This window comes from Cygnus atratus, chromosome 3 (genome assembly GCF_013377495.2).
Source record: "Cygnus atratus isolate AKBS03 ecotype Queensland, Australia chromosome 3, CAtr_DNAZoo_HiC_assembly, whole genome shotgun sequence".
Classification (NCBI taxonomy): Eukaryota; Metazoa; Chordata; class Aves; order Anseriformes; family Anatidae; genus Cygnus; species Cygnus atratus.
The window spans coordinates 9,958,500-9,980,395 of NC_066364.1; the positions used below are offsets into that span (position 1 = coordinate 9,958,500).

Consider the following 21,896-nt stretch of genomic DNA (forward strand, 5'->3'; position numbering starts at 1 on the left):
CTGCGATTTCTCACCCATCCTTTTCTTGGAGGGGAGGTGGAGGTGTTTTTGTTTCGTGAAAGCCAGACTTGCAATGCAGTATTATAAAGAAGAGCAGTGTGCTGTTCTCAGAACCTGAAACAAATTCTGCCACTTTGTCCCCTGTTTTCCCATGCAGTTTTCCTTCCTATAATTAATTAAAGAAAAGCAAAGCCAAGAAGCAGAAACTTTTTTTTTTTTTTTTTTGGAAACAAGTCACCAACATGAGACTTAGGTCAAATGCTGTCTGAATTAAGCCATTTTATAGATTCATAATAACCAAGCAAAATTGGTTAGATTAGTTATTTCATTTGTTATTTTGTGATTGATTTGTGATTAGTCTGTTCAGTTTGTTCATAAAGCAGGAATATATTTTTTTTGTTAAGATGCTACCTGAAGCAGTCCTTGTTTGTACTAGGTCAATGATGTGGTTAATCTTTTGTCTTGCTACAAGAAACGTTAAATATATTTGTGTTAAGGACAAAAAGCTTGTTTGTTTGTTTGTTTTCTGCTTCATAACTTGGAGGATGCTTGATCTACATGAGGCTGCTCATTTAACTGATGTGCTTTTTTTTTTCTGCCTGAGATTTTCCCTTGCATACACAGCTGAAAAACAAACAAACAAAATTCTCTGTTATTTCCCTGAAAACTGAAGTCCTCTTCCCTAGCAAGATTAACTTGTCGACTATCTTAGAGCAAACACTTTATTTTAATCTATGATTGTTTTCTGACACTGGGTTTAGTAGAGGTCAGAGAAAGAGATTCATTAAAGTGATTGCGCATTTGTTTTTCCAAAAGCACATCAGAAGATTAATGCTTTGCCAAAGAAAATAAGGAAATACAGTATTTCTTTTAATACTCTTCAGCTAAATAAAGTCTTGAAATCACATGCCTTGGCCCAGATGGGGTGTTTGCAGCTTAAGGTTCAAGTAGGATAATTTGTGCTATCTGAAAACTGCTTAAATGAGCTCTGTTTCAGCCACTCCGTTTATTCCACACCTGAGGTTGAAGTAACTCACCCTCTGGTCCCTTCTCTGATGTAGAGCCATTGGAGAGCTGACTGCCAGTGTGTTTGTGCAAGTCTGTTTGCTTATATAAAGAACCCATTTAAGCTCCTCCACCCAAGAAATTCGTGTTGATTTTGGATAATCCCTGGACAATTTTATTCCATAAAATAAATAAATAAATCTTTCAAACCTGTGACACAGCCCAGCTCCACATATTTTGGGCTATTATAAGCATAACATTTGCATTGGGGAAACATGAACTAACATGAGACACTGGCAATTTTATATTTGTCCAGAAGTAAAATAGAATATGTATTTCCATACAGATTCTGTGAAAGTGTAGTTCACCTGATAAAAGAGAGCTGGATCAGTCTGGGATGACTGGAGGTTGGTGCACGCATCTCCAGACCCTGTACTGCATGCTCATCCTCCAGGGTGGCTTTTCTAGAACTAATGCCAATGTGATTTGGTTTGGCAACAAACCAGTATTTTGGAAGAAAAGGAAAAATTGTATTAAACTTCAGAATAATTCTGTTGAGTCAGCACTGGCTGTCATGACTCATTTTCGATATGCTCAAGTCCTAACCTCAAGTCTGGGCAAACAAGAGGAGGAAAAGGCCTTATTCCCTTCTCATAATCCCTACAGGCATGACCCATATCCCTCCTTGGGGTTCTTACTTTGGCAGCAAAAATGGTTCTGAGCAGACACATCACTAATGAAATCAGTAATAGCCGTTGAATATGTTGCCCTGGGTCTCCACACTGCTATTTACTGGGTAACTATATATTAAATTAGATATCTAAAGTTTAAGAAACAGGTGTAACTGATTAACTATATTAGACAACTTTGAAAATGTTGAGACTGGGCCAGGCTGTATTTGCTGTATAGGTTATTAATAGCATTGCAATAATTTTCAGCATGTCTCTTGTAGCAGATTCTGAATTTGTGTAGTCAAAAGTTGCCATTAACCTGGGCAAGCTTGATTTGCCGTCGTCTGTATTGACAAAGGAATCGTAAGATTGGCTTCAAAATCATCAGATTGTATGAATAATACAAATAAAATTTGTTTTCTTTCCTGCTTGGTTTCTCTGGTCTTGTGAACCATGAGAGGTTCTCTAGAAGGTTTATACACCTACTTTGCATCCTTTTCTGTTCCTCTAACCCAGAAGTAAGCTGAAATTCTTGTAAAATCCCTTATTTTCAAGAACGAAGGCCATGAATGGAATGTCAAACATGAAAAGGCTTGCTGATAAATCACTGGAGATGGCAGTGTCTGAGAAATAAAGCATGGGAATGGTAGCAAATGTTTATAAAGGAGAATTAATCTCCTCAACCCAACACATGGTGATATATATATGCTGAATGAAACATACTCTGTCACTTGTTGCTGTATCCAGTGGGTATTTCTGCTATTCTGTGTTTTGTGTGTGTTATACGTACCCTTAATTAGACTTATGATGTAGACAGCCCACGTCTGCATGGGGTTAAGTTGCTGTATAAATAAATAAAATGTAGCTCTTGCTAAAAATAGAAATTAAGATTAAAAACAATCTGGCCTTAGGGTTTTGGAAAACAGAACAAGCTTTTTGTTTTCCATTACTTGTAGAAAGCCTAATAGTTAATATATTACTTCTAATCTAATTTTGCATTCTCTGAGTGTGTTTTAGTAAATCTCTTTTTCATTTAGAGTAAACTACTATAAATTATGCTGGGTTATGATCATTAGTACTTTTAGTAGAAATACTAGATTAGCTGAAGACAAATTTGCTTGTTGTTATTTCTGTGGTAATATTTTAAGCTCAGAAAAAAAGGCATCGGAACACATTCTTCAGCAATTATTTTGCTTCAAAGCATTTATTTTATACAGATGATCAAAAAGGCAATATAATGCCAACCCACTTAGGCTACCAGTTAATACTGTTGCTGTCAAAACCCCAGCAACCTCAGTACATTCGTGTTAGTGATTTTTAGCATTTGAGGTTCCTGACCATTTGCCGTCAAATTTATTGCACACGTATTAAAAGAGCAGATAGTCTTTGTAATCTGGTAATGTATGTTCGGAGTCATAGGCGGAACGGCTTCTGTTAGCACCTTCTTCAAGCAGGTACAAAACCAGCTACACCTGAAATGGGTCCCCACTGCGAGCTAACTTTCTCTTACAGTAGTTTCTGAGTGCCTCCCAGACTCTTTAATGTATGTGTCTGTACAGCATCTTTGCCTGATGGATATTTCTTCCACATCTGTTTCTCACACAAGGAACTGATGCAGAAGGCATCAAAAGAAACAGAGTGGGGACTGAAATACCTAATACTTGGTGGACCAGTTAGGACTGTACGTGCACCACATCTGGTAGCTGAATGGTTATAAATGGGTGGTTTTTGCCAGGAACCTATGTGCTGTGTGTAGAACCGTAGCTCCATAAGGAGCCAGTCCCCATCCTGTGTCTGAACCTTGCTGCCTGGAGATTTGGCCCCTTCCAGACTAAAGCTGCATTGCAAGTCAATGTGTAAGCAGTGTAACAGATCAGGAGGTTAAGCAGGAGTGTGACATTGAGCTCTGAGGTAACGGCATGGGTTTAAGGGATCAAGTGATATTAGTACTAGGGCATCTCTTTTAGATGAACTATACAAATATGTTCCTAGGACTCGAGGAAACAGCTTGAAGCTGTGACAGGGGTGGCTCAGGCTGGGTGTTAGGAAAACATTCATCACCGAGATGGTGATCGGGCACTGGAACAGGCTCCCCAGGGCAGTGGTCATGGCACTGAGGCTGCCAGAGCTCAAGAAGCATTTGGACAATGCTCTCAGATACACAGTCTGTTTTTTTGTGTGGTCCTTTGGGGACGCAGGAGTTGGACTCAGTGATCTTTGTGGGTCCCGTCCAACTCAGGATATTCTATGATTCAATGTTCCTTCATGCTTTCTGCCTTTCATTTTTCATTCTTTTTTTCACTATTTTCTTCTTGCATTCTGTTCTGTACAATAACTTAAACTGAAGTGGTGTATTTTAATGTACCTTTCAGTTTAGTGTGTAGAGTACTCTTCTAGCAGATGAAAGACCTGTGAGTCCCCTTAGACTTAGAACTTTTGAGAACTTTCACATCTCATGAGCAAGTGCTAACCATGCCCTAATTGCTGCAAATTGTTACAGGCACGAGATTATCCTGGTCTTGCTGGCTGGCCAGGAAGCAAGTGGTGAAGTTCTCATCCTAAGTGATTGCCCAAGCTCTTTTAGGAGGTCCCTGACAAAACATTAATGAATTTTCAAAATAACCTGGAACCCTGAAACTATAACATGATCTTTCTCTTTGTAGCTGGATTGATAATGATAGGAACCTGCCTTAATACATGTAGTTCATGTAAGTGCTAGTGCTCTATTTTGGCACATAGCATTTCATATTTTTCCTCATTCTATGGGACTTTTTTCTGTATATTTGTTTTAAGACAGGAGATTTTGCATATCTGAAGATCTTCAGTGCATGATAACATAGTTTGTCTTGAGTGAAGGGATTCTTGTTCCTGGGCAGTATTGGTTTAGGTCCCGATCTTGCAATATGAAGTTGGATTGATTTAAGCTGATCCAATGCCTTGAGGTTGGTCTTGTACTGAAAGAAAGGGAGCACAATGCTAGATGATGGACCATCAAGCTCCATGTATTTCTGTATCCTTCCCTAGTTGCCCAGTTTATATGTCTTCATATCCCATACACATCTATCAACAGTCTATATTTACCACCTGTGTTAACTTGACATTATTTTTTTTATTAAAAATTTTATTTATTTCAGAGTTTTCCAAAGAAGTGAAGAAAAATGAGATACCTGACACTTCCACTATTAAAACAAAGTTGTTTTTTTTCTCTTATGTTTCAGACACAGATATTAAGGAACTGGAGGATGTTTTTGGACTCAACGGACAAGTAGAACATAAGCTGAACTTCATCAAAAAGAACGTATCAAAAGATATAAAGCTGGTACTGATCGCTCATTCTATTGGTTGCTACATCACACTGGAGATGATGAAGCGAGCATCAGAACTTCAGGTACATCGACATTACAGAATGGGAGTTGTATTATTAGCAAAGCAGGGCACATGCTTAGCCTATGGGTGACTCCATACCTTTCCTATGAAAGTTATATTTTGCTGTAAATAAGCTTTTAATCCTAGTTCTTACTAAAATGAAATAAAAACATTAATGACTAAGCCTAATAAAATATAATTAAGTATTTTGGTGTAAAATAAAGGTCTTATTTTTAATTTGGACCTCTAAATGCCCATGTAATATATAAATGATTAGTAATGGTGATAAATATCTTTAGGACTTGTCTTTTCATCTTTAAATAATTTATAAACAGGTACTAGATACCTGGTAATTACATTATGTTATTACACCAAAAATGAAGACTGGTTATGATTTTAATAGTAGCTTCTTACCTCAAGGCAAGCAGATTGCTAATTCTAGATGGGGAAATGTATGGAAGAGAATAATAATACAAATTGTAATGAGTACTGCTGTAAAGTACTTTGTTTTTAAAATTGAATACATATGCAAATATCACTGCTTCTGCAGCTCAGCCTTGGTTTGTGTAACTTGACAAGAACAGGAGGTGTTACTGCATGTTCTTGTCATTGTGTATCTAAACACTTTTCTTTGTCACTGTGAAGCAGTTGCAAGGTAAAGGCAGGACAGTTCTCACAGCTCGCAAATAGCAAACTGTTAGTGCTCAGCAATAACTCACTTTCCTAGTGGATAATGAATGAAGAATACTGAATATATTTGTATTTAAGTGTTCGCTCTTGCTAAATCATTACCTCTTCCTTTACATCATACGCTCTTCAGTGGAATGAAGTGCAGTGTTAATGTACAGTCTGTATTTAATATATGCGTGAGTAGGTTCTTCCACTTCTTCATAACTATTTCCATAGCACGTCTAACTTTTTTTTTCCTTTAAAGAAAACAGCAACTAAAAAAGTGAAACATGTGGTTAACCTGATAGATTTCCCCAAACCTATTTCACTTAGTGATTATAAACATGCTTTTCTTGCGGGGGAGGGAGAACTTTTATTACTGTCTTATCTTTTCAAGAGGGAGTGTTCTAGAAAACATCATATGCAGTAATTTGTCCAAAAATATCAACTTTTCTTTGGTCAACATCTGTCCAGTCCTTATGACACGAAGGGTTTTATCTGGTTTCAATTAAACTATGAATTGTTGAGCAATTTTTTTACACCTGACCCACTGGATATTGGCAGCTTGATATTTATCAATGTTTCGAAGCTTAGGTATCTTTGGGACACACTTAGACTGCATGGTGCACTGTGTGTGTAAAGTTAATATATGACAAGCTACATTTAAGATGCATTTAACAATAGAAAATATTTGTGTAAGCCAGAGTGTTGTGCAACCTTTGTCCCTTTGCCAAAAATAAGTTAACTGTTAGGTTTTATAACATATGAAGTGTGATAATAAGAAACTTGTGTTTCCATCTCTCCCTTTATTTTTACTGGAATATTTGATTCCCACAAGATTTTGAGCACATATGTGTATTTTAGTAGCTAGATCATTTGATTTTATTTTTGCGTAGTTCTTATGTGATATTCTTTTATAATATGAGTTTTGGTTTTGGTCTTAAATTCTCTGCTTCTAAAAGCCTTTGATTGCTTACAGTTTATTATTCTGAGCTAGAGGTTAATGTGTTGTATTTGGTGTTCAAATAACTCAGTAAACGTTTGTATTTGGAACGTACGTTTAGCAGGCTTGATTTTGGTTACCCAGTTTAAATAATATCCTTTGATAATCCAGCCAAACGTAGACTAGATTTTCCCTCTCCTGTGCAATGATGAGGGAACCTGATGAGCTTAAGCTAGCAGGCATGAAAAAGATGAAGTATTGCCTCCTCTTCTGTCCTTCTTGGTGGCTCTTCAGCTGTCATTTTTGAATGGGGCCCCTATGCTCTGCAGGTTAATGGGGTATTGTTATTTTTTTAAATTTTCTTTGCTATGTTTCTATGAAATAGTGCTTTCTTTTATTAAAAGAGAGTTTAAACAGGAATTGCCAATTTACCCCTGGGATGAATTTGATTTTGGAGCCCAGCCCCAGTTTCCTTTTGACTCTCAGGGCAGCTTCTGTTAATGGTTTCTTCAGGAGCCTCCTTAACTTAAAGTTATTGTCTCAGATAAATGCTGTTAATTAAGCCTAATTAGTAGAAAAGTGCAACACAGGTTACATCTGTGCTTGTAACTAAATGGAGCTGCTGCATGGTTTGAGCACTGGGAAACAGCCAGTTCTGCCGTGTCCCGCTTGGACCATGCCCTAGGAGACTTTTGGCCCTGAGCAGCCAGCAACTCGCAGGCCGCACCCTGGCACGGGTCTGGGCCTGACAGAATACTGGGACCATTCCCAGTAGTTAGCGTGGATGCAAACAGCCTGTTTTTAGGTGGGGGGAGTTCAGCCATGTCGTGACAAACCATCCCATGCCATCCTGTTCAGTCTCAGGAGCAGGGAATAGCTCCTGGTTGTTTTATTTGCTGGTATACATGAAACCATGGACACTTCTCTATTACCATGGTGGGCATCAAATCTTTGAAGATTCAGCTCTTTGTGGAAAATGGATCATCCAGAGTTTTTCAGGCTTTTCTAAATTTTTCTGACAGGGAAAGAAAAGTGTTAATCATCCTTACTCTTTGGAGATGGAAAAATGCAATAATGTACTCTGCAACTTATTTGATATTTGGTCTTAACCTTATAATCTTCTTCATTCAGATAGCAGAACTGAAAAGTGAAAGTGACTGACAAAATGATTTTCTCAGTTGTTGAAGCTTGAGCCTAACTCATAAATACTCTACATCCTCCAGGCATTCTCTTCTAAAATACAAATCCTTACTTTGACTGTTTCCTTGTGCTTTGCTGATGACACTACTGTTTCCTAAAGTATTCACTTTGTTAATTTAATCAAAAGATTGACACATTTCCTTGCTAATGAAATTCATTCTGTTACAGCATTCGTCTTCTATTAGGGATGATGCTATTGAAATGCCAGCATCTTTGCGGTAGCGAATTAACACTTAATAATAAATGAAACCATCATACAATGTAAACATTGCTCTTCCTTTAAAACTCACTGAAAAGAAAGTGTTTAAACCCTCTGAGTATGTGTCAATTTAAGCAAATAAAATTTCTGAAATATATTATTCAAAACCATTCTTTGCTGCTATGTCTCAGTGATGCCAAAGAATATTGGGAATTGCTAGGACTTGGCTGATCTTATAAATAATAGCTAACAACATATCACAGAATCACAAAATGGCTGAGGTTGAAAGGGGCCTCTGGGTCCATCTGGTCCGACCCCTGCTCCAGCAGGGCCAGCCAGAGCAGGTTAATATTTTGCACTACTTCTGCCCGCTTAGCCAGTTTCTAATTCATATAAATATGTTTTTCTCACCCATTATTGATATTATCAGTGAGATCTAATGACCTCAATGGAAAACATTTTGTTGGAGCATTATTGAATATAGGTATTTTAGGTGATACTCCTATATGTGCCTGGTAGCTTTCTTTCTTTCTTTTTCAAAATATTTATATAAAAAAGAGATGGCGCTGTCATCTATAAAACATGTTGTAACTTCTGATGTTACAAAAAGTTAGAAATGTATTTTATCATTATTTTTAAAATTTAGCTAATACTGGACTAGTTCTTGTGATCATTCCAAAGTTGAATGCACTGTTAGCAATTGGGTCTTTTATTAGCCTGTGTGCTCCCCTAGATCACACCTTTAGTTTGACATATGTAGTCCTCATTTTCTGGTTTCATGCCTGAACCAAAAGGCCGTGTTCCATCTGTTGTGAGCAGCTTGCTTGGAAACATTGATGGCCTACAGGTGCACAACAGAATGGCAGATGTCACTACTCTGTTAGCTTTTTTCCCTCCCTTTTGTCTAGAAGTCTGCTTCTTCCCAATTACCTGCAGCCCTATGTAACACATCTTAGTGGGAGAAGACATCATGTAACCCTTCTGATAGCGACATTGAAAGGGAAATTAAATTTCAAAAACAGTCTTTGCCATCTCTTAGCCAGGGATTTTTTTTTTTCAGCACGTGTGAGAAATTATCTGTACATTTTTTAAAAGTTTGTTTTAAAAGAAGCTTTATCAAAGCAGTGAAAAACGGCAATGAAAGAAGATAGTTTGCATTGCACTGTATATTTGTATGCTACATAAAATGCAATAATTATTCACTTACAGAAGAAAGGAAAGAAAATATATAGACTAATGTAAAAAAATCTTCATATTGACTCTCTCTCAACATGCGAACATCCATAAAAAATATTTTTCAGTAAGATAGAACAGGAAGTTTAAAGCAAAAAATATGATTCTGAACTGTCTTTTTCTGAAACAGCTTAATCTGTTTTCAATATACATTAAGATAGTGGTTTTTAATGTGTTCTAGGTTCATTCTGGACAAATGTGTTCACACATGGAGCTATTCTGGACTATTTCCATATTTTAATATCCTTTACTCATGCTTACTATATACCAAGTCTCTTGGTCAACATCAATTCTGTAAGCTATCAAAGCTTTTCCAAAGATTATTGGCAGAGATCATCTTTTTGAAATACAGTTTCCTGAAGACGGAAGCTACGAAGAGGTGTCTTATTTTTCTCTTTGCTAGAGCTTTTGGTTGTCCCAAGAGCTGAGCCAGACAGTGAAAGAATTTTATTTTGCCACTATTGGTAAGTGCATATTTTGCCATCATAGCAAAAGAGATCACGCTTGCTTGTTCAGATGTTTTTGTGTGATGAGAGCAGTTACATATGGGGAGGGAGGAAGGAGTATGTAAATTGTTTGTAATGATTCAAAATCTCATCTGGACAAATAGGAGATTCTCTCACCCCTACATCTTTCTGCCTCAAATAGAATTAAAATTTCTTCTATCTCTGGTTAACACGTAGCTCCTTTCTGTTGAAGTATTTGGAAAGCTCCCCCTAACTTCAGTGAAAGCAGGATTAGGCCATGACAGAGAGAAACATGTCAGAATTCCTCTGCTAAGAGATTTATTATGATACAAAATTCAGTCCAGCGACCCGTTAAGATAATAGTTTAGTTTCAGTTGTGTTGAAAGCTTGGTTATGAATTTGGGAAGCACTTTCATAATGACAGGAAAGAAAAAAGTCACCATGATTTTAAACACTGGTATTTCTACAAGAAAACAAAATTCTTTAGTATAGAATTACTGGAAATCCACAGGGACTGTGAGATTAAAAGAGGGAGATTTATTAACAGTGCGGGAACTGCTAGAGCTATTAACAGTGCAGGAACTGCTAAACACATCTGACCTTTGAAATAATAAGAGAATCTTTTCAGCAGCATGAATGGATGAAGGAAAGACTGAATTAAGGCAATGCCATTTGTTCAATTTCTGTTTCACTGAGACTAGAACCTATATATGTAAATAGAAGACTGGTAGTGCTATCATGACAGAAAATATCTCTGAAAGGACACTAATTCAGCAGATTCTGAAGTGCTTAGAAGTTATAGTGAGTTTTGGAAATAGAAGGAAAATGAAAACCTAAAAGCAGACAAGTTAAACAGGGATACAAATTTTGTTGACATCTTTGAAGGTTTTATTTAACATAGCTGCATCAAGTTCAAATGTTGATTATTTAAATTACATGTCACAGTACTTTCTAACAAAGTTAGTATGTGTAGCTGTTGTCTAGGCAAATTCACTTCTTATGATCTGGCTCACAGTTATGAAGTTTAAAACATGCTTAATGAATAAATGCATTTTTACCACCTTTAATACTCTCTTACAAAAATAACTTTATCTCAAATAAAGTGAGGCTTCATAAAACAGAAAATTAGCAAGAAGTCTCTTGAAGAGATGTTGTCTTCTCTCATACAGAGAGGATTATGCTTTGTAGGCCTGTGTGCCAGTGTGTGGTGTCACCAGTAGCACAGCAGAAACATGAAGAAATGTCCTTGGTTTGTAAAAGCTTTCTTTTGACTTGTCCTGGCTGAGAACTGTTCGCTCTTAGTTCCTTAATGGATTGCAGTGATAGGTGGGATATGGATATGTAATTGTGTCTAGCAGTAGGGATCATGATCTGGAGAAACTCTATTTTTATATGAATTTTATGTGACTTGCAGGCTGAAATGATGAAATGCAGAAAGCATAGAAAAGAAAATGGGTAAAAGAGTAACCAAATTACAATGACAATACTGACAAAATTATTATGCAGGAAGAAAATACGTGGCTATACTTAGCAGACCTCACAAGTAAATAGGTACATGTTTCAAATAAATACACATCTTTTGAAGAGAGCTGCACATTTCTAGGCCATAATGGAAAACTATACTGAGTCTGATATATATATTACTTTTCCTTCAGTATCCATTCCAGATAAATGAGCTGTATGTTAAAAAAAAATAAGCAAACAGCACTGGCTGATATATACCCATCTTCATCCACCTTTAAGTGTTGAGTGAGTAAAAAAATGATGGAGACATTGCACAGATTTAATCATGAATCTAAGTTCAGCTGCCTTCAGTGAGATATGTGTTAATTTAACTTTATGGATGTCTTCAGTTGGTCACTGAATTAGACTGTTTCTGTAACATATATATTTGGCACTTCTCTATCAGTTCTTGATAGATAGCAAGCCTTTGGGAGCATATGCAAGGAACACAGGTGGTCTGAGCCAGCAATTAGACTAAAATATGCTTTAGTTGACAATGTACACATTGCAGAGGCTGCATAATCCACCTTGCAACAGATGACAAAGTTCGGAGGAGTATATTCTTTCAGTGAGGCCTCAGGCAATATCATTAAATCTACTGGAATAGCCAGTAAAGCAAGCAATATGAACTTCGTGCATATGCTAGCATTATGCAGCCCTGTTATATGGAAAAAAACAAGAAGTACTGCAGATGATTTATTAAACCTGACGAAATAAAATAAATAAGACACTGTATCTTTGAAGCATCAAGGGAGTTTCTAGAAAAAATCTTGATAGATTTAAAAAAAGGAAAAAAAGGAAAACAATCTTCATATGAAAACCTAAGACAAATATAAAACCTTCTCTTTTTGGGGTGGGGGGTTGGAAATCAAAGAGCAATGAGTGGGTGAGTCCATTGCAAAGAAAAATTCATTAGAGACATACTGACTCTTCGTCTGAAACAATTAAAAGCCCACCAGCCTGAATTCAAAAGCTTGACAAAACTTCAGGACCCCATCAGTGAAAAGCTGATAACTGTGTAATGGGGTTGAGTGTCAGCTCACCCAGGAGACCACGAGCAATCATTATTTTCACTGGCTTGATGACAGACTGTAATCCTAAAGGTCCCAGTCATATTCTTTTCTACCTCTCCCCGCCAAAAAAAAGCTTTAAAAAATGTAAACTCGAAGAAAATGGAGCAATCAACAGGCAGACAGGATTTGTTGTGTAACTCTCACTGGAAGCCTTTGTTGTGCCTAGGAACCAGCAGCATGGAGATTGCCACATGCAATGAATGTCGGCCTGTAATGGCTCTTCCCTTCACAAACAATCCACTTGTCAGTTTAGAGGGTAAAAGAATGTGAATACCAAAAATTTAGGAAACTTAAAATGTAAGGAGAAATAAAATGTGGTGCATCTACAGATGTAAAAATACCCTAGGGCAAATTAAAAAAAGGAGTCAAAGCTTTTGTGTTTTCCTTTCACCAGGGAGAGATATACATCTTTCCCCACACTAATAATACCATTTTTGTCAAGAAAAAATGGCTTCAAAGCCAAAGCAGCATGATCTATCAGTTATCAGCAAGTAACTAAACCTATCAGGAACTGAAATGTGATCAACAATTTGAACATAGTCTTCTGTCGTGCTCTGAAGATACCTGAACATTACTGCATTCTGTCTGCCTGGTTTTCTGTTTTCTGCTTTCATGTCGTAAGCAGAGAAATTAGCTGTTATTCGTACATTGGGTAATCTATTGCACGTGGTACCAACTTCTGATTCTGACATTGACCAAATATGTTGTGGTTAACAGTGTGTAAGTCCCCATTATCTAACAATCTGCCTAACTATCCACTTCCCTCTAAAATGAGATGACAGGGCTTATGCTTTAAAGTTGTTAAAAAAAATAAAAATAAAAAGATAGAAAGTTTCATTTATGGCAAAAAAGTTGGTCAGAGACTTTCAAAAACAAAAAGCGTTTCCTTTTTAGCTAGTCCCACACTTGGCTGCTGTTTCTGGGCTTGTCCTCTGTGACTGTTTCCAGAGAGAATTATTGAGTAACTCGATATACCTGCTTCTGGAGAAATTTCCAAGTTTTTGTCTTTTAATTTTGCAGAAACCTTGTGGATGTGGCACTTAGGAATATGGTTTAGTGGTGGACATGGTAGTGTTGGGATGGTGGTTGGACTTGATGACCTTCAGGGTCTTTTCCAACCTAAATGATTCTGTGATTCTATGATTCAGCTTTTTAATCCGTTCTCTCTACTATTATCTGAATTTTTCATTTGTCTCTTCTTCAAAGAGGGAATTGCTCAAAGTCTGAGGTGTATCCCCAGTCTCTCAAATAGAGCAGGAGATTTCTTCCCTCTCAGTCTTCAGTAATTCTGCTTAGCCATGCAGCTCCTTGCAGTGGGCCTCAGAACAACAGGCTGCCCATGCTCCTGACGGAAATTCAGTATTGCTCACTATAAGGTAGGAACACCTCAAAAAAGTAAAAGACATTTCCACAGGGCTCTACTTGGTACATCTGCTCTGTCTGCAACCTAGACTTGTTCTTGATTATAGCTGTAGAGGTAGCAAGCAAGAAACATTCAATGCTGAGAAATCAAGTGACCAAGATATGATGATAAAAGTCTGGATGTTTTGGCAACACAAACCCTTAGGATTAGAAATGTGTAGAACTTTTAGAGTTTCATGTTATGAAGTATCACCTGTTGTACTATGCCACTTTTCAAGATCTTATGTGTCTTAGCTGTTGATATCTTAACCTCTAAACTGAATCATGGAGTATACCAAAAAAGCATGAATGGAAGTTTAGATTAGGCTTATGGTGCTTGTCAGCCTACTTGGCCAAAGCTCATGCCTGATGTTCTGGTCCAAAGAAAGCTTTTTGAAATTAACCTCGCAGTGATTTGGTTGTTTTATTTTGCTCACTAATGTATTCTGCCATATTTCTGTTACACTGTGTTAGCACACCATAGCTCATCTCACATTAACCACAAATGGAAGCCGTAGTTCATCATGCTGTCAACACCTGGAAGTAAGCAGTTGAGTCCTGGATTTGCCTGGCTGAGTTCAGTATTGGACCAAAAGGTGTAAACATAGAAACTCAGTTTAGAAAACAAAAGGATTAAAGATTGCAACGTGGCTGTCTAAGAACAGAAAAAAGTGGATCTACACCAAACAAAACTGATGGATAAATCCACTCGTTTTTGTATCTACTGAATATAGACCAAAGACTACACACTGACAGTTTGTCCTATGTGATTACTAAATGCCTCATGTAAAACAGAAATAGGGCTACTAAAAAGATGAGGTATAAAGTGGTAGTTAGAGCTCAATTTTGGTTTCAAGGAGAGCATTTAGACATATATATGTCATTCATTCTTAATTCTGCCTTGTATATATTCTGAAGACAAATAATGCATTTCTGAACAATGTTGACCATACTTCATATGCTTTTTGAGTGGGTAAAGCAGGTAGGTATCACTTGCTCAGTCCTAGAACTTTATAGGAAATACTAGAATATGCATAGTTCAGCACTTTTCTTAAATAGGAAGATTTACAGTCCAGAAATCTTGAAGATCAAATGAGACCGGTAAATAGTAGAGTGATAATAAAAAGCACAAATATGAATTTAATTAAAATTGATTTCTGGTACAATGAAAATAGAGGTCTGACAAAATCAGTGGCAGTACATCTGTCAGAATGTAATTACTTAGTCTGGTCTGTGAACACAAGTTTCTTTTTAACATAGATCACATTTTTAAGAGTGAGGATTCAGAGTCAATAATAACATTGCTTTAAGATTAGCTTGTTTAGACCATAAGCCTGTGATAAGAAGGCTATAAGAAAAAGGGAAAAACAAGGTCTCAGGACTTTCTGAGGAAAAATATATTTTGTTCATAATATTCACGAAAAATTACAACTTCTGCCACTGTCCTTAGTGTATTTGCTTTACTGCTCAGTTGAATATAGAAACAATGTGATGACTAAGATTTTTGTCTGTGATGTTTCAAAGTAGGGAAGCGTAAGTAATAATTTTAATTTGAAGAGACTTGAATTTTTTTATTGGTGTGTTTATATCATTGCTAATAAAACATCTGATTTTTTTTCAGATGTATGTAGTCAGAATTCAAATACACCTATAAAAATTATTTTTTCTTGGAAGTTAAAAGATACTAAAGTAGCCAAATGTAAAAACAGAAAAGGACTAAAAATAAACTGAAAACCAGAATCTGTGATCATTCATCAAGAATCCAAAATAAAACATGAAAATGAAGAGGAAATGAAGGACTAAAAATAAAAAGATGGCTAGAATGGTGAACAGCACAACAGGATTTATTAAGTACAGTGGATTTTTACACGTTTGTTCATAAAATCTTGTTATTTTGAATCTCTGAAAATTTGGATTCATATCGTAATAACTAAGTTAAATGATTCTGTAAAAGTCAGGGAATCATAAACACAGCAAGAAATGAATTTCAGAAACAATTAGTATTTATAGCAAAAGTTTTCAAAAGAGGTCTTCAAAAGAACCCTTTTGAAAGCTAGGTTTCCTAAAGGACTTGTTAAGCTGGGTGGTGAGATCTTTTACAATTCTGGCTGTAGATGTGATGCATAGTACTTGAAAATCTGAGCCCTCATCTTTGGAGAGTTGGACCAAACAATCAAAACTCAGTATCAAGATATGTTGCACAGAGTTTGAATCTGTTTTGGTTTTGTACTGCATTTAGTATTCTTTTAAAGAAGACAATCAAGCTAGAAATCAGTACTTTAATTTACTTTATTTGATTGAAAATTGAGTAGAGAATGGGGAAAAACAGTCAATTAGGGCATTAAGGAATCATCCATGAAAGGAACATGTAAAAGGACTTTGTGGAGTTTTTTAACACAGACTTCACAAACATGCGGTTCAGGTGTGAGTACGGCCAGTAAGTCTAATAACCAATATTTATGCCTAGAAAATATATATTAAACTGCAATTTCTCCTACAATCCCAAGCTCTTAACAAAGAAGTTGAACTGCTTCATCAACTCTTGCACTTCATTGTACGTGACACAGTTATTCAATCCGTTGAGGGCTTGGCTTGGCTCTCCCACTTAGAAGAGGATGCTTAGAATGGACAGTGTAGTAATTAAAAATATTTTCTACTGTGCCATATTCTTAAGTTGTTCATTCTCCGTGGTTTACAGCGAAGTTTAGGTATTAAAGCCTTGAGCGGAAAAACATGTTCCTCTGCTTTAGCTTTTATATTGAGAATGGTGCATCCTGTTTGAAGAGTGTAGACCAGGTGTGAAAGGCATTGCAGACACAAACTGGGTGAAAAACAGCTTAGAGTGCACGTTCACTGCATTTAGGAAATTTCTAATATAATATTGAATTAAGTTCAGATAAAGACTGGATAATTTTGTTTTGTTTTATTTTGTTTGCTTTTCCTGTCTTTTTAGTATTTCTTTTATTGTTGATAATTTTAGGGGAATTTTTGCCATTGCCAAGATGGATCTTTTCATATAGCTGAGAATGTGTCTAGTGACTGTTACACCTATGTTTAGAGAATGAATCAAGCCCTAGATTTCTCCTCAAGAATCACCCTCTGTGCTCTTTTGAATGAGGTTATCTTCAGAATTAAGTGTAACAGAAGTCCAATTCCTTTTCCATTTATTTCAGTCTATAAATATTTGAAATCCTTGATTTCTATTGTTTGGATACAATGCTATTTAACTGTGACATTTAAAAAAAAAAAAAAAAAGGAATTTGCCCTTTTGTGTGGAATTCAGTGTTAAATATACATTTAAGTGGAAATCCAGAAACCACAAATGTATTTAATAAACTTGTTACCTTTGGAGTCCCATAAGAAAGTTCAATTAATGTTAATGAAAATATGGTTCTAATAACTTCATTACAACATTTCTAGTCACTGGAAAATTGTAAGAACACTCTGCTCCATTTCAAATTCCAAAATGAAGCATAATTTTGTGTAAGAAGTAGAATTCACCAAGTCCTAATTGTTCTTGAAAACATTAGAGTGAGTTTCTGCTTCTCTGTTTTAAAAAAGCATTATGACTACTGTAAGTGTATTTTACTGAAATTAAAAGTACAAAAAACCAGGTCTGAATAAATACAATTTGAATTGTGACCTTTAATGGCAGGTGGTGGAGTTCACACTTTTTAACTGGCACTGGCAATTGAAGGATACTCTCAACATTCCCTTTTTGTTGTTTTTTCGAAGACCTTTTTTACCTGATGACCAGTTTTATTTGCATGATAAATTGGATATGGTGTGTTTGCTCTTTTAGCAGATTCTTGCCCTTATTCCATTCATCATCATAATTAAGAGTGCAGCAATCTGTAGCATTGCACAGGAAGGAAGTTTGTATATTTCCCTTATTATTTAAAATGCTTACAGTTCTGGGAAAGTCAATGGAAGGATGGAAAAACAAGCTGACTGGGAGATTTCCTCACTCCCTCCTCTCTCTTCTTTTCCTGATACCTTGGCAAGACATTGGGGTGCGAGTTCTATCTTGAACCTCCAATATATACCTAGTTTCTTTTCTTCCATTCACAAAAATACAAAGCAGAAGGTTGGGCTTTCTGTTTTGTTTCTTATAGTTCCTGTCTCACTTCTGTTTTTCACTGGTTTAGCAAGTCAGGACTTGGTCTGCTCTTCTTACTCCCCAGTACATCATTAAATAAGCAACTTAAAGATGGTTAAAATGATAATGGGCCGAACTCCTTCCAGTATTAAATCTTACCTTGTTTTTCCTTGTCCCTCTAGTAATCCTTCTGGCCAAGCAGGACTACAGGCTTGAGTTGACAGGATACCTTCTGAGGCCTGACTTCAGGGAGTGGTGATGTACACCCCTTCAGTGTTGGAAGTGGAGTATTAAAAATAGAAGTCCAAGGATGTCGAGGCACAGTTGGAAAGTCATGACCTTCCTTTCTCATCAGCAAAATGAGATTATAGTTTTAAGGCTGGTTTCTCATTTACCTTGTTCAGCCACTTTTCCTTAAATGCACTGTCATTGAGATTTATTAGTAGGTATGGGTATACACGGATGGCTGTGAGAACTGTTGGTTCAAGACAGAGGAGAATCTGATTCTTAATACCTTCTTTGTGTTGAGCCATCTCTTCATTGCACACTTTAAGGTTCATCAGAAGTGGTAAGTTTCCCAGGTCATATTTGTAAGGATCACATTTACTGGTCCATGTACTGTAAGGGTACCTGCAGATGCAATGCAGTGGTCTCATGGGAGTGCTACACTGAAAAATAATCCCACCCTGTACTTCCAACATGAAAATGGAAAGAATTTCTCCTGGAAAGTGGCAGCTGCACTCCGACATTCATGTAATGGGAGCAACTGAAAGCTTTATGGTGTGTAACTGTGACACTGCATTCCAACATAAGCTTCTCCCTGCCCTTCTTCCAACCAATAAACTATTCTTCCTCTCTCTTCACTCTCACCCCTCCTAATCTTCTTCTGTTTATATGCTTTAATCATAATAGCAACAAATCCATCCCTGCTGGTATTATCACACCGTTGCAAATTTTGGCTGTCTCCTTTGGCACTTCCCTTGTAGATGGAATGATACTGCCCACTTTGATGGGGCTTAATTCTCAATGTAAAATACTGCTATGTCAATGAATATTTTCTCTATTAAACTATTTTCTGTCCAACAATAAGATACAGCTTTTTGGGAGAACAGTTTTCTCATTATTACCTTAACCCATAAAAAGGCTTTTTCTCTTTTTCTTTTTTTTTCCTTTTCTTTCTTTTTCTTTTTCTTTTTCTTTTTCTTTTTCTTTTTCTTTTTCTTTTTCTTTTTCTTTTTCTTTTTCTTTTTCTTTTTCTTTTTCTTTTTCTTTCTTTTTCTTTCTTTTTCTTTTTCTTTTTCTTTCTTTTCCTTTTTTTTTCTTTTTTTCTCTTTCTCTTTCTCTTTCTCTTTCTCTTTCTCTTTCTCTTTCTCTTTTTCCTTTTCTTCTTCTTTTTCTTTCTCTCTTTTTCTTTTCTTCTTCTTCTTCTTTTTGCTTTTTCCTCTTCTTCTTTTTTTTTCTTTTTTCTTAACATTTTGGGCAAGTCTTCAGTTACCCAAATATTTGTAGTTCAGTGTATTCATTTGCATTTCAGCTCTGAGAGACATGTAAATATAATAAACAGTCTGTGTATTTGATATATTTAATATTTTGAATAATTTGCAAATGGGTCAGTATGTAGAGCTGACCTGTTGAGAAGTGGTTTGTAGTGTTTGTAGAGAACACTTCAGAGTTCTTGTCTTTTGTATGTTTAGCAGAATTCTGGACTTTGGCTGGGAAAATTCTGGGAGTACTTCTTATTGGAAAATATTTCAAGTAATGTGAAACAACAGATCATATTTTCTTGTGACATGAACCACTTGTAAGATGAAGTATGGATGGTCCCTCTCCTGCCGTCATTAAAAAGGTTTCAGCAGTGGAAGGCAGGTGTTAGAGAAGATACCAACAACATTTTGAGAGAGGAACTTGCAACCAAGAAAACAAGATACAACTGAAAGTTTATTGGTTTAAAATAGAATTGTCTAAGGTCTTAAATTACTTCTCAATCCAAGAAGGTATTCTGTAACTATCATGGTGAGTGTTTTAGGGCAGCCTTTGTCTTCATCTGTCTATACAAGAACAGATAGAGAGAATCTTAGTCTCTTGGGCTGAGAATATCATGGCTGTGGTGAGACCTATATAGGCTGTGAACAGTCGTATTTAATAAAATAAATAAATCCTATAATCAGAATTTTTAAGGTGGCAGAATTAAGGCGTATTACATTGATGGAAATTTTGCCACTGGTTTTGACAAGACCAGGGTCACACTCATGGCCTTACAGTAGGAGGACTCACATAGGACCAGTAGTATTCACTGGACTGTTGGGCCCTTTAGGGCTCTGCCTCTCCAGTTATTCTGCTTGTGACCAGCTACACTGATGGCAAAGGTAATTTCTTAATTTAGCAGCGGAAGTTACATAATGTCAAGATTTCCATGCCTCACTTTCTTGCTATTGAAAAATATACTCTTGAGTTATTTTCATGCCATTTTAGTTCTTCCATTATTAAACTTTGCAGAACAGGTTTTAGTATACTCCCAATATTATGCAAATTAATACTGTAGAAGCCTGACTGCAATTCACATCTTAAAAGGACTCTTCATACAGCTGGTGCAATGAGTTCAATCACAGGATTCCACTATATAGGGCCCAGAATCAAATTTATACTAAGTCAGTGGAAAGTGGCCTTAAAGTAAGCATAAATTTAGTCGCACCTCACCTTGCTGCAAATGACACTCAGGCCTACATACGTTTGGATGTGATCATTGTACCCAGCACTGCGTTCATCGTTGCATTGAAGACTACAGCAGTTTGAAATACAAATTCATTAAAAAAATGCTGGTCCTTGAATTTTGCTTCCATCCAGGTGGAACTGCCAGGAAGCACTGGAGGCTTGAGGTATTAAGACAAAGTTCAAATAAAATTGAATAGTGTATGTTAAATAAAATAGTGTATGTTAAGTAAAGACAGTGCCAGGACCTGGAAGTCCGTATGATCACTGTAGAGCATTTCAAACAGCTGAGAATATTGCTTACTATTTATATCATCAGGTAGAATCTGAAAGCAAATAGTAAAAAAATAAACCTAAGTTTTCATTCATTTGAAAAGTGTATGCACTGTATATATTTGAACACCATGGGTCAAATTTAGAAGTTGAAAGAAGGCATAGTAATTTTTATTGTAATACTGTATATGTTGAATATAAAGAGTAATAGACCAACAGACTGGGAGAAAACAATATTTAAAGTGGTGTGGAGCAGATAGATTAACTTTGATTTCAATACATCCTACTAATTGCTTTTCCTGCTAAATTCTTCTATTTTTGCTACATAGAGTAGAAATAAAACAGTACTAGATGCACTGCTGAGTTGAGGATAATTTCTGCAGCAGCCAACAAATTGGCTGTACTTCTGTTTGTTTGCGTGGGGGAGTTCTGACATTTTCCATCAGCTGGAAAGTTGAGTTTGTGTGTTTTCCTACCATTGAGCAGCATCAGCTAAGAGTTAGCATCTATTTATACCTTAAATTATTCCCATCTTCTTTTTCCAGAATAGTCTGTAAAAGTACAACACAGGTTAGGTGCCTACGAGGTGCGTTGGTATATTCATTTTGCTCCTGCATTTCATTAGTAAGGAATAGCATGGCTATTCTTGGCTGTTGTTTGTGCTACAGCTAAAAGAATGCCTTAGACTAACTTCTCCCAGAAATGGTGACGTACCTCAGGCAAAAAATATACCAGGGACAGAATATGAAAGCAGGGCATGCTCCTTAAGTTGTTTCTAACAATATTTTTCTGATTAAGTCATGAAAAGTAAGGAAAAAACTTGGCTTTGTGAATGAGTCTGTAGGGTGGGGAAACGGAAAAGTGAGTTTGCTGTAATCTGTTGTGTTACATTGCACTACTTAGGATGGTACAAGAAATTTGATGGTTGGGAAATTATGAATCAACATGCTCAAAAAGAAGGTTTACCCTTAAATTTCATTAATTGTTGTTCAGCTCATATATATTCAATTGGGAATTTACAAAAAAGAATGTGTCTAATATCACTAAGGACAGCATTGTCCTTACAACAGTTTAATCTTTCCTTT

The 21,896-nt window shown here is 36.3% G+C and overlaps 1 protein-coding gene across 1 annotated transcript in view; it reads left to right on the forward strand.

Moving 5' to 3' along the window:
- LDAH (lipid droplet associated hydrolase) overlaps nt 1-21,896 on the forward strand; it is a 118,794-nt gene that overhangs the window by 47,894 nt on the left and 49,004 nt on the right. The window contains exon 4 of the mRNA XM_035560103.1: nt 4,895-5,064. Within this exon, the coding sequence (XP_035415996.1) occupies nt 4,895-5,064 (170 nt within the window). The remainder of the gene's footprint in view (nt 1-4,894; nt 5,065-21,896) is intronic.